General features: G+C 43.8%; 3 protein-coding genes across 4 annotated transcripts; all 3 read right to left on the reverse strand.

Moving 5' to 3' along the window:
- Positions 1 to 4,503: 4,503 nt before the first annotated feature.
- RB195_018434 (uncharacterized protein) lies at positions 4,504 to 5,640 on the reverse strand (the record flags this gene model as incomplete). The annotated part of the gene is made up of 1 exon (XM_064185893.1): positions 4,504 to 5,640. One exon carries the CDS (start codon positions 5,638 to 5,640, stop codon positions 4,504 to 4,506), a length of 1,137 nt encoding a protein of 378 aa, XP_064041775.1.
- On the reverse strand, positions 4,504 to 7,341 carry RB195_018435 (uncharacterized protein; the record flags this gene model as incomplete). 2 transcript variants are annotated; one of them, XM_064185895.1, is made up of 4 exons in its annotated part: positions 4,504 to 5,837; positions 5,896 to 6,053; positions 6,103 to 6,576; positions 6,689 to 7,341. In XM_064185895.1, the coding sequence occupies 4 exons, from the start codon at positions 7,339 to 7,341 to the stop codon at positions 4,504 to 4,506; spliced, it is 2,619 nt and encodes an 872-aa protein (XP_064041774.1). The 2 variants fall into 2 exon arrangements, with proteins under 2 accessions (XP_064041774.1, XP_064041776.1); XM_064185894.1 differs by lacking the exons at positions 4,504 to 5,837; positions 5,896 to 6,053 and having other exon boundaries at positions 6,078 to 6,576.
- A 59-nt stretch (positions 7,342 to 7,400) lies between these two features.
- On the reverse strand, positions 7,401 to 7,772 carry RB195_018436 (uncharacterized protein; the record flags this gene model as incomplete). Its single annotated transcript, XM_064185896.1, has 1 exon — positions 7,401 to 7,772. One exon carries the CDS (start codon positions 7,770 to 7,772, stop codon positions 7,401 to 7,403), a length of 372 nt encoding a protein of 123 aa, XP_064041777.1.
- Between the last annotated feature and the right edge of the window lie 5,446 nt (positions 7,773 to 13,218).

The raw sequence follows: 13,218 nt of genomic DNA on the forward strand, positions 1-13,218 counted from the left end.
TTATTCAGGCAATTTGACACCACTACTTTTTGACTCTGAAATGTTGTGGTTGGTTGTTGTTGTGGAAAAGAAATACATCCAGTAGATGATTGTTAATTCGTACAGGTAAATTTCTTATTCGTGTACAGAGAGAGAGATAGTTTGGATTAGGAAACAAAAGCGGAGTGGTGCTCTAACACCGTTGCCACAGAAGAACTGTCCACAAATCCACAAAAAGAAATTGGAGCCATACAGAAGAAAAGCACAAGACTTTGCATGGCCGACGGAAATTCGCTCTATTCACCATAGACGAAATGACACATTCTAGACAAAACGATGAAATACCGCGAGCATTACTTCGCAAAGGCACCGAACTTCTAAGAGCAACGCCGCCTCTGCCTGGTTCCGAAAAAAAAAACCAGGCAAAGTCTGCTGGTACATTCTACGCTTTATGGAAAGATACTGATCTCTATGACAACACTTCTTCTGTACAAAACACAGGCACGTCACTTTGTTATGCGCAGCTCTCGAAAAGATACGCTTAATGGATGGCAGTTCAAGTGCTGTGATTTTACACGTTTCTGCAAATGAGTGACGAGGCCGGTCGGACGAGAAGCGAAAGTGTGAGCAATTTGCGAAGTTCGGAAAGGGGCCGGTGGCATGAAAGCAGCGTTCTTTCATGAGCAATGCACTCGCTGCCCCAGCACCTACAATATCCAAAGAAAACGAGTTGCGCTGAGTAAGGAGTTCCTATAGAAAGACACCTGCAGCACTCAGGGAATGTCTACAATCGCAGAATGTGCACCAATTCCGGGAAAAAAATGTAAAGATGAAGTTAGAGCACAGGTCACTGCGGTGGCATTATGTATGTATGTCTGAACTAGATGAAGAGGATAAACAGGGCGCAGATACGCGGAACAACTGATGACAGTAATCCTTCATGGTGGATAACGATGCAAGGCCGGATGTGTGCATTACAGCCAGCAACGCACAATATGTTCCAGCGGAAGTTTACAAGCCTAATTGACACGTGTGTGGTGATTGGAGTCCTCATAACAAGCAATTTACAGCACATTGCATGTTTAGCGAATGAGCAGAAGCGAGGTGAACTTTCAGGAGCCGTCTATTTTCTTGGCTCCCAAGAGAAGGAGATTTGAAGAACAGCTGATGGCGATTTGCGAATGATAAAAGCAATTAGCTAAAACGAAGCGGTCGGTTTCGTAATAGTAAGGGATCGGTCACACCTTTACAGCCAGACAGGCGCCAAATATTCTTATCAAAGTGTAGAGACACACACTATCACTGGTAGCACTCTGTCTGCAACAGCGACGCCTATTAAACATATGGTCATACTTACGGTAAAGCGATACGATGGGACTCCAGATTACTAAGAATGCTGTAGTTATGTTCACAGTAACTATTTTATGAATTGCAAGCACATTTTTTGTAAAGTGATTTTGTAAATGAGTAGTAACGGGTTCCACATAGGCGCACTCTCTGGAAGAGTAATTAGAAACCTTCCGAAAGTATCTCTAGAGTTCACTCCTAGTTCGAGAGTTCCACTTTGTACTTATTTAAAACGTTCGTTTTTCTCACAACTGATGCTATAATTAGCACGAAATTAACATTACACGACTTAGTCATATAATTTTGACAGTAGTACTTGCTGTAATTCTTCTTTTACGTCACAATAATTCGTGAACATCAAGCTTACAATTAACAGCCATATAACAATAGGAAATATGGAACCGAAACGACATTTGGATGACCGCGTTGATTAATATCGCGCAATGCATAAAATATTCGAAGAAAATAATAGAAAATGTTTCGAAGATCACTCCATTCAGGTTCATGGTTTGCAAAGATCCCATGCTGCAGTCAATTATTTTAGGGAAAAAACCAACTAGTTTCTCTTAGATCAGAGATAGTTCCCCTTAATAATTTGACAGCCCCACCGTTAATACTGCCCATTTTTTCCCTAAAACTTTGCAGAATGAGCATAAGACATTGAGGACAATATTGTAAGGAAAAAGAGGACAGTGCAATAACGTTCAAAATAACTCTCGAAAACAAAGTATTGCGGGATTCGTCCTTACTACCAGTCTTGACGCATATGTGCTCTTAGAGGGGTTTCACAGTTCCCCTGTGGAACAGGTACTGGACTCATCTCAGGACTTTTTCAAAAGCGATGTTGTTGGAATTATGATGCTACTCACAAATGTATGCACCCTAAACGCATAAACGTGAATGTGCTGAGCGACAAATGGTCCACATACATGCTATTTAGAAGCCACAAATGTTGTTGAAGATAAAACTCAGTTCCAACAACTAGCGCGAGGACAAGAGAAAATACACCTTATGTGGTTTCGCTTTCGAAAGGCTAATTCTTAGAATGATTATCACCTATGAAAAATAACAGACTAGATCAATACTGTTAGTGTAACGAGGCCAACGAGGTAGAGTTCGAACGATCCACTGGCGGTCATACATGACGATGATGAACGATGAATAGGATAATTGAGGTAGTGATTCCATTGAAAATCAGCCCGTCGGAACGCCGTTTCATGCGGTTTACGCCAATCTCCGGATATACCGAGTCCTAAGTTCATAACCTGAAGGCCCGTATTTCGACGATCACTGCATTATTGAACAATTACAAGTGCTACAACAATAAATAAACCGAAAATACGTTTTCAATTATCGTGAATTCAAATCATTTTTCAAACAGCATCTTCGACTTGAGATCATTTGTTGTGACATTTGAAATAATCCAAGACCTAAGGGTATCTCCCGATACGTTCGTTCTATTTTCATATTATTCAGAACCGTCAGAAAGAAAGTGAAGCTCATTCTCCTTCTTTACCTGACTACAAACAGAGCACAGTAATGCATGGAGGTTAGAGGTTGCAATAGTTCGAACCGCAGATCAGTTCTGATCTGGACAGCAGAGTCTTTCACTGCTGCATCTGAAGATTGTTAGATTTACGTTGTAAGTATGTAGATTTTGAATATGCACCATCCAGAAATTGCTATGCATATGCATTGAAACGACGGAAAAATAGGCGTTGCACACTAATACTAATTGCGATAAATTTGAAACACTAATACATGCCGTTATTTCTGAATCTCCTTTCTTTTCTGTTGGTTTTTCACGATACTTTCCTGGTCTTTCCTTTCCTCACTATTACTATGTTTTGCCTCATACAACAAACACAAGCAAAGAAGCTAAGGAAGGAATTTGTATCTCAATTTTCTCAATCTCACGTTGGTCAAAGAGCAATCTTTAAAAAAAATGACAAAAAAAGACTGAAACATAGAAACAGCGCAAAGTGTGAGACATCGTGTGAGCACTTGGCTACAATCTGTCGTGAAATTTAAGTTCTGTTACTCAATTCTTCATGTTCAAAGTTTTGCGGTAACACATACCTGAAAGTTAAGCAAACGGCAAACAAAACAAGCAATGAGCGATAAGATGATGACTCTTTCAGCCAGCGAAACCTCTCATTTGAGGGGATGTAAACAAATATATGAACTCGAATAACAAAACACGGCAGATCTTTGGAAGAGAGTTCCTGGACGCTTCGATCTTGCATCCGAGCGAGAGTCGGCCCAATTTTAACCAATTTCGGGCGTTTTGAGTACAAACCGATTAATACGGTCGGCAACAGTCGACTAAAGAAAGACCCTATGCAAATAAAAGGAACGAATCCAAATGGGAAAACGACTAACACACCCACACATGAGCAGTGAGCCTTTATTCTAAGTTAGGCACACTTTATGTATCTAACGTTTGAAGACGTAGAAAAAATGTTCGACGACATTCAGCGGGCTACGTGATGACAAGAGATTTGTCGCAGAGTGATAAACAAATATGATAAGCAGAGCGATCCGAAACTGCCCTCCGATTGGGATTTTGCGTATCTTATCCCTTGCAATCGTCTCTGATTTCACGCCCGTACCAAGCAAGCCTTACTAGTTCTCTCTAAAAAAACACGAACTTCTGCATCATTCCACTAATTTCCTGTAGAGAGAGCCAACGATCTACCTCAGTACTCATGTGAACCTTTCAAAGAGAAAAAACTTCTCGAGTAAATTGAATTGCGAGTAAAAATGAGAAATCAAATTAATGGGGACTCGTGAGTAGACATAGATCTAGTAGTCATGACAAAAGCTAAGATAATATCGCAAAACCTGGTGAAGAAACAAACACAGGCAGAGAAAGAAAAGAGGGAGAAAAAAACTCGAAAACTGAACTTCCGAGATGGCAAATAGGAATTTACTGGTCATGGTCACGACCTACAAGTGCTAACATACAAGGAAAGTAGTATTCGCTGGCGGTTACTTCAAAAAAAAGTTATGAAGCAAAAGCGCGAGCAACGAGAAAAGATTGTAGAGATAGCGTCGTGAGAGAGATGGATTAATAGATTCTCCAAATTCATTTGCGGCAAATACCAATGTAGTAAAACATCGCTCCAGGTATGGTTGTTTTCTGGCTGCTAGTTTCTGTAAGGTACATCACCTTGATCACCTTGACTCCCGTTGATCTTCGAACTGGTCGAGCGGGCACCAGTAATTCTTCCATTTGTCCCGATCGCGTGCCAGAGTAGCCCAGTGGTTCCTCCTTTCGCGTGGGACACGAATAGCATCACATTTTTCTTTGAAGGACTTCGTGAAGAAATCTGACCATCGGGTCGGCGGTCTTCCTGTAGTGCGCTTAATATCGCTGGGAACCCAGTCGCTCACGTCTCTGGTCCAACGGTTGTCATTAAAGCGCATCACGTGTCCGGCCCACCTTATTTTACTTTCCTTGGCAAACGCGGTGGCGTTTCTAATCTTCGATGGTTGAAGTAGGAGAGAACTTCGAATCCCGTCCCTCACTTGCGTGAAACGGGATACTCCTAGCATCACTCTCTCAATTGCGCGTTCAATGACGCTCACCGCGTTTTCTTCCTGCTTGCGAAATGCCCAGGTTTCCGAAGCATAGGTCAAAGCAGGAAGTACGGTGGCGTTGAAGAGGTGAGCACGGAGCCGGGTGTTCCTGGTCTTCTTCACTACATCCTCAATGCTCTTATACGCTCCCCAAGCCGCTCGTCTCCTCCTGCCCAGCTCGGGGGTCATGTTGTTCATCATGTTTAGTTCCCGACCCAGATAAACGTAGCTGGTGCATTCGGATATGTTCGTTCCGTTGAGCGTGAATGGGGCACCCGAGACCCATCCGTTCCACATGAACATCGTCTTGTCCAGATTCAGCTGAAGACCGATGCATCCACATGTTTCGTCGAATTCGGTCAGCATTCGCTCCTCTTGGCTGATGCTACGTGTTATCAATACGATGTCATCAGCAAAGCGCAAATGGTGTAGCTGCCGACCGTCGACCTTCACTCCCATGTAGTCCCATTCCAACTTTCGCATTGCGTTCTCGAGGGTGGCTGTGAATATTTTGGGTGAGATTGTGTCACCCTGTGGGTCCCCCCTCTTCACGTTAATGATGATGTTCTTGTAGAATGGCGCAATTCCGGTCGTGAAGTTACTGTACAACTCTCGAAGTACCTTTATGTACTGAGTAGGGACGCCTTGATTGTCCGAGGCTTCCACGACCGCTTCCGTCTCAACTGAGTCGAAGGCCTTCTTTAAATCGATGAAGGTGAGACAGAGCGGCATCTTGTACTCTCGTGATACCTCGATGAGTTTCGAAACAGTGTGAATGTGGTCAATCGTGCTGAATCCTTTTCGAAACCCTGCTTGCTCGCATGACTGTCCTTCATCCAAGACTTTTTCAATCTTATTAAGGATCACTCTTGTAAAGAGCTTGTAGATGACGGACAGTAAGCAGATTGGGCGATATTTGCCGATGTCATCTGGATCTCCCTTTTTATACAGCAACACAGTCTCGCTGGTCTTCCACTGTTTAGGAACCTTGCATTACGACAGGTAACGTGTAAAGAGCCTCGCCAGGGTGTTGATGAGTACTGGCGGAAGGTTCTTCAGTTGTTCTGGTCTTATTCTGTCGGGACCGGGTGCCGTACGATTTCTTACCGACATGATAGCATGTCGTATTTCGGACGGGAGAACCTCTGGAATGACATGTCCGTCTTCCCTCAGATGGTGAGGAGGCAAGTGGACATGGCTGTCGAAGAGATCAGAGTAGAAGTCGTAGATGATTTTCTCCATTCCCTTCTCGATGCGATGGTTGTTCCCTTTGGGCTCCGGAGAGCAGTCATCTTCGTCTTGCGACTGGCGAAGTCTCGACGGGCATAGCGGATGCTTTTCCCCGCCTCTGCAGCTTCAGCCAGCACTTCTGCTCTTCTCTCTTCAAGGTCTTCCTTTATCGCCTTTCTGCAAAGCCTTGCGAGCACGGACGTGAGTTCTTGGTTCCCTGCGGCTCGTGCTGCTCCACGCTGGCGTACCAGCTCAAGAGTTTCAAGAGACAGGCATCTCTTGGTGGTTTTAGAACTCTCAGCCTTCTTCGCGCAGTCACGAAGGTGTTCAACGAGCCGGTCATATTCTTCGTCGATGTTGTCCATTGCGGAATCTTCCCAAAAGCCGGCTAACGTAGCGAAGAGATCCCAATTGATGACAGTTCTGGGATTTCTCCCTCTGAACTTGGCGGCTTTCTCTGCCCCTTTGTGAAGTCCTTTTTCCTCGGAGGAGGCGATGGTCCGATCCCGTGTAGAACTTTGGTACAACAGCGACGTTTGTCAGGCAGAACCTTTTATTGACGATGATGTGGTCTATTTCATTACGGTACCCTCCACCTGGTGACTCCCACGTCCAGCGTAGAGAAGAGGGGTTTTGGAATTGCGAGTTCCCATGGATGGTCTTAGTCGTCATGATGAACTCGGCGAGCCTCTCTCCCTGGTCATTCCATTGTAGGCCGTGGGTCCCGATGTGAAGTTCCTCCGGTGTTCTTCTCGGGCCAACTTTGGCGTTGAAATCGCCAATTATGACCTTGTAGAAGGCATGATCTTTTCGGTAGAACTTCTCCAGGTCTATAAAGAAAGCTTCGACTTCTTCTTCATCGTAGCTTGATGTTGGAGCGTAAGCGACGAAGATAGTCAAAGCTGGTGTTGGACCACATCTTCTCATCCGCAGACGTCCGATTCGGGTCGTAAGTTGTTCGAAAGAGTCGATGTTCTTTGCCATACTCGTGTTGACGAGGACGTCAACTCCACCAACACCTCTACTGTCGCATGTTCCTAAGAACAGTTCTTCTCCAGTTTCATATGCAGCGTTGAGAGGGTGACGTCGTCTCGTCTCGGTCAGTCCGATGACGTCGTAGTTGATCTTGTCGGCTTGCATCATCAGAACTTCGATGGCCCCTTCCGATGCAAGCGTACGTGCGTTATAATTACATATCGTCATCCTAGTCCTTTTCCGTTTCGGTAGCCTACATGACTCCTGCAACCCCGTCCTACCTGCCGCTACTTCCGTACCAGGCTTTCCTCCGGAATCAGGAGACTCTTTTCTATTACTGTGTTTTGCATAAAAATTTTAAAACCCATGGGTAGGTTGCAAGCCTCTAGTCCCATGAGTTTCTGGGAGAACTTCCGTTCTCCCGGAGTGGACATGTGGAGCTTATTTGTTGGAGGCGACTCCAAACCGCCTCCCTTACACCTCCCAGTCACTTGATTGCAGGCTTTTGGCCGGACCGACGTGCAGAATATAAGGATGTCATGAGTCAGTCCTGGCTCCGCAGAAACAGGGAATCCATCCCCTGAATCCACCTGCGTCTCTGGGCAAGCACAAGGTCGCTTTTGGTCCGCGATTGGCCCCCTATCCGCCACTCGGGGCATGCCACGTAGCCTCGCGACTAACCGGCTGTGATCCCTCTAGTGAGAGAGATCCGTGGCTGTAAGGTACATATCTCTCTCAAATCCTATCAGACAATTAGAAATCAAATGCAAGTGTGCGAATGGAAACTGAAATTGAAGAAAATCATATAGTGGTGCAAATGGATATTATTATCTCATGAAACATCATCTCCTTTACGAGTGTGCAAGTGATATGCACAAGTTCACATATTTGAGTTGCTCGATATCAACCTACTAGATCATGAAAATCGTCGGTGCCCTCACTTGACTTCTCAGTATTTTGCTGCAATCTGTACGCTGTGGGAAATTGTTTCAAATACACTTAGCCGCGCTAACAATCTAGCAGTACCAAAGTCTTCAGCTAACAAAGCAATCGAACTCTCCAAATACATTTTAGAATTGAAACTCCTGATATCCGAATAATACCTGAAAGGTCAGGTATTATTCGGATATCAGGAGTTTATCAACAGACCACCACGAACCACAACTTCGACTTTCGAATTATTCCTGTCCATCACGAAGGTGACTGAGAGGTCATATGGAACTAACATCCGACAAAGCGATCCCAACAATAAGCTGAATTTCGTCAGGTTTTCAGCTACATTGATCACATTCACACCCTCTCAAGGGTTGAAAAGTTTACCGGGAACACCATCTGCGACTCGTTCTAAACTTCCTCGACAAGATAAGGAAAATTGACAAACCGAGGAAATTGCATCCGTTTTGAGAAAGCCCTCGAAACGAATACGTTGTCAGTACTGACTTGTAAAGTGCGGTCACCGCGTTTGCCGGACTTTACCCGACTTCAACCATGGATAGGGCATTATGCTACGACAGTTCTTCCAGTGTTCTGCTGCGCAGCTTCAATTTGATCAAATTGGCTCTCGCTGTTCTTAGAATTGAATAAGCAAGGGCAAATAAATCCTCCGTTTTTCTTTCGATTGCGTGTTCGAGTTCTGTGACTTGTCCTTTTCGCGAGCGACACGAAGCGCATCAAATGTTTCTTTAGAGGGAGTGAGAGGTCCGACTACGTAACCGGCTGTCTTCCTGTACTGTGTTTAATATCGCATGGAACCCAGTTTTTAACGGTTGCCATTGAAACACATCACATATCCGGCCTCCTTCATTTTACTTTCCTTAGCAATGTGGCGTCTTCTATAACCTTCGATTGCTGAAAGAGAAGACAACTTCAAATCCTCCCTCCGTTGTGTGAGGGAGGGTAGTAGCGGCTTCATTCTCTCGATTGAGCGTTAATGACGCTGACCGCATTTTCTTACTGATTGAAAAGTAACAACCTTTTCAAAACATAGGTCAAAGCAAGAATTGTTTTGATGGTGAAGAAGTGAGCGCAAAGCCAGGTGAGCTCGAAGGTCAGATCGTTTTTCATCTTTGTTTCTCGACCCAGGGATATGAAACTGAGGCATTCGAATTTGTTCGTTCCGCTGAGCGTAAATGTAGCGTCGAGAACTCACCTATTTCTCTTGAACATTTCTTTCTGAGATTTTTCCACACGGTTGTCGAATCTGGCCAGTTTTTCTTCCGTTTGGTTGACGATGGATATTAACCGAGTGGTATAGTAAAGGATAAAGTGTCTCGTGTTAATCAATCCGCTTGGGATGCGCAACCACGTTCACTTCAGTTCAAAACCGTTTGGTGAACATTGCGAACCTACCGTTCACGAACGTGCATCTGGACTTAACAAAGACTTGCGTGGGCTAGCCGATGTGTTAGGTCAGTGCTTTTTATCCTCCTAGCCAACTTTGTTACCAATTTATCAGCCCCAGAGAGATGAAAGATTTGAAGCTCCGATCGATTGTGCAGACAGCGGAACCTCTTACCGACTGCGCTACATACGCCCAATATTAACTGAGTGATATCAACAGAAAAGCGCAGACAGTGTAGTTATCAGTCCCATGTCCTCCCAATCCACCCTTTGCATTGTGTTCTCGAAAGTGGTTTTTAAAGTTTTGAGTGAGATTGTATTCCGCGCCGGACTCCTCTCCTCTCTTCTATGATGGTGTTCTTAGAGAATGGCGAAATTCCGGCCGTAAACTTGCTTTACTACTGCTCTACCTTTGTACAGGTTGTCCAAGTCTTCCATTAGTGTTTCCGTCTCAAGTGAGTCGAAGCCCTTTAAGTCGACGAAGATGAGACACAGCGGCACCTTGTACTCTCAACATATAGTAGGGTCAAAACGACATGAAGCACGTACGCGTAGTGTTAATGTAGTCGATCGTGCTAAATCCTCTTCGAAATGTTATTTGCCCTGTTCTTCATCTCATACTTTTTCAATCCTGCTAATGAATATTCGTGTGAAGATCTGATAATGACAAGAGATAACGGACAATAAGCAAGCAGAATGCCTGGAGGTATCCCCCGCTGTTGGGCTTGAGAAGTTGGAAAATTTGACCTCCAACACGAACTGCACCCCAGTCAAGCAAATGGTTTTTAGTAAATTAAGAAAAATTTGTTCTACTCCAGTCCTTTTAGATGAAAAAAATTGCAGTAGATTGGTTAACAGTATACTCTCGATGAGGTTTCTCCGGTCGTTTAATACGACCTCTGTCTCTCAGTTTTTTCTTCTATATCGTTTTATACGTTTTTCTCTTCCTTTTTTCTCTTTTTAAATTTATTGTCTCATTTGATCCTATCCATACACAGCAAAAATTTTAGAAGCAACGTTTGCGTCTTCAACACTTCAATCAATTGATAGAGTGAAGTGGCAAAAAGCTAGCGTCGTCTCGTCAAGATCTTCCAAACTACATCAATGATTTCGTCAATGTTTTTTAAAATTCTTTTTCAGTTTTCCAATCCAAAACAAAACGTTCTCAACTAGTTCCTCAACCCAACGGATTACGCTTTAGACGGTCAACTCTTCAACATCTCAGAAGCAACGCAATCGAAAGATGGAAACTACCTAACTTCACCTCTACTGCTCTGTTGTGACAAAAAATATCAGAAGCGTTTCTCATTTCGGCTCTAGAAAATCTGGAGTTGTCTGGGATGTTACATCTAGGTTATTGACCGATTCCTCTCAGCTTTCACAAAAAAAAGTCAAGGAGTTCTTTCTTAACCGAGAATCGACATGACATGTCGAAGGATCAACACTGTAGAACAAAATGTTGAAGTACACAAGAAGAAGATATCCTGTGACGCAGATTCCTTCACATTGTGTATCAAAAACGCTCAGAAAAAAATGCTCTATGTACTAGTACCAGAGCAGAAGTTCGCTTTTGCATCAGCGGCGATAAAATCTGCATTCTGTACTGGGGATTTCAACCATATTTTTCGTCTGAGAAGGAAACCCCACAGCAGTTGCGACGGGCTTCCTTCAAGAAGAGGAAGTGTAGTGGGAAGAGGAGATGTTCGCAAGTGCCTAATACTGCTAAAAGAGTCGTTGGTGGAGTTACGCTATCATTAAAGTGAGCACTTCAATATCTTGCTGAACCGACAAGTGTGACCAACTCCTGAACTCGAGCACCGTGTCAACAAGGAACCACCAACCGATTGGGAAGCTCTGGCTTATATCCAAAGGATAAAGAACGAAACATCTAGGATTTCATGCAAAAATGCTAGCATCTCTTCCTCTATCTAGGATATTTGGGTCAAAATTAGGAACATTTTTAGCTTAAATTTACGTGGGATTCAAATCCTACTTATTTTCAATTAATTTTAAAGGAAATGTGTTATTCATGCACAGTGCGAACTACTGGTACGTTATCTTTTTATTGCTCTAATTTACATTATTTTGTTGTGCTGCTTTTCGATCTCTTCGAGGCGCACAATATCCTTGCAGGCCTATCTTACAGATAGGATTTCGCTAAATCAATCCTATTTAATTTCGCTTTCGCTAAATGATTACTAGTCTACGATTATCTTTGATGAGATCGACTTTTATCAACATGAAGATATATGAAACGATAATTTTCCGAGTAAATCGAACAGAATCTAGAGCCAAACATCCATTCATACAAAAGGACAATGTGTTTTCTTCCTTTTAGAAAGGAAGTTCTAGCAGCGAATGTTAGTTGTTGCTGGTGGTAAAATCGTTAGCCGCGATCTGCGCTGGTATAAACAAGCACCATAATAATTTCTAAATTCCTCCAACTTCACCTGTTCGTTGGAAAGAATTGTTCAAAATTCGTCGGTGGGTTATAATCACACTTGTGGACATGTTGTCGACGCCATCCCGAACTATGGGAGCAGTGGCGTGGGTATCTCACAAAAGGTATAAAGAGTACATGTGACTTTTCTTAAGGTCGGCGAAGATCACGGCAAACCCACCTCATCTCCTTTAATCAGTTGATCACCTTTACTTTTGCTTCCTGTTATTTCTATCCTTCTTAGAAGTATGGCGCACCTCCGAGACATTTTCTTGAGCAATCTTCGCAAACAAGTTTCTCATTGTGGACTTTTTTTGTACGTTGACTACTTCATTTCCTTATAAATTAGTTTTAGAAACTCATCCACGCAGAGTCATGGGCACCCTCGGTAGAAGGGGTGGGTGAATCCTGAAGAAAAACTGAGCATGGATTAGACTGGAACATTGTGCATGGATTAGCGGCAATCGCTGTTGCAAACATCCATATCGGCTGATTCATATCCGGATTCCTCCTGACCGTTCTCCCGCAACTTACGAAACTTGAATACTCAGAAACCGCGAACGTTAGGCTGGCAGCAGAGTTCACAGTTGTCAGACCACTCGCTGTGCACTCTGCTTGCAGTATTTATGCTTTCTTGTTATACTAACGAGGTTTTGGTGAAACTGTTATTATGTGCCTATTTATTTTTTATTTCGACGACTTTGTCCTTATCAAAGGCCTGAAATGGCTCGAGGTCTTTGATGCCATGCGTATCCCATCAAACTCTTCTCTCCTCGGCAAGCCTCGATATTGTTCTACAGTCCGGTCAAAACGACATGAATCACGAGCGTAGTTGCGGTGCATTTGCGTACGCGCTCGAAACGGCGCGGTGAAGGCAGCAGTTGGAACCGAGTTAGGAACGTCGCAAACTGCAGCGATGGGTGGTGCCAGTTAGGGTTCCACCACGCTCCTAGCGGCTACGCTCCACCGAAGCGCCTCGAGAGAAGCTGCGTACGCAATTGCGTATTCGCTTCGTGTCGCTTTGACCTTACCATAAGTACACCAACGAAGACCTTCAAAAAGAAAACAAACTGACCAGTCTCAGCGGGGCTGGTGAACCACCGCGTTTTTAAAGATTGTCACCAAGGGTAATGAGATCTATCCTTAAGTACTGATGTCTAGATAACGTTAAGGAACTGCATTTGGGACAGAATGCAACCTTAGCCGTGGAGCGTATGCATATATTGTTTGTGTGCACACTACACACATCACGCACAAGTTACGACATGCTGAAATAAAACTGATTTTGATTTCTACGTCTCTCCTATTTTGGTGTATTTTTCAGG

The sequence above is a fragment of the Necator americanus genome, chromosome II (assembly GCF_031761385.1).
Source record: "Necator americanus strain Aroian chromosome II, whole genome shotgun sequence".
In the NCBI taxonomy this organism is placed as follows: Eukaryota; Metazoa; Nematoda; class Chromadorea; order Rhabditida; family Ancylostomatidae; genus Necator; species Necator americanus.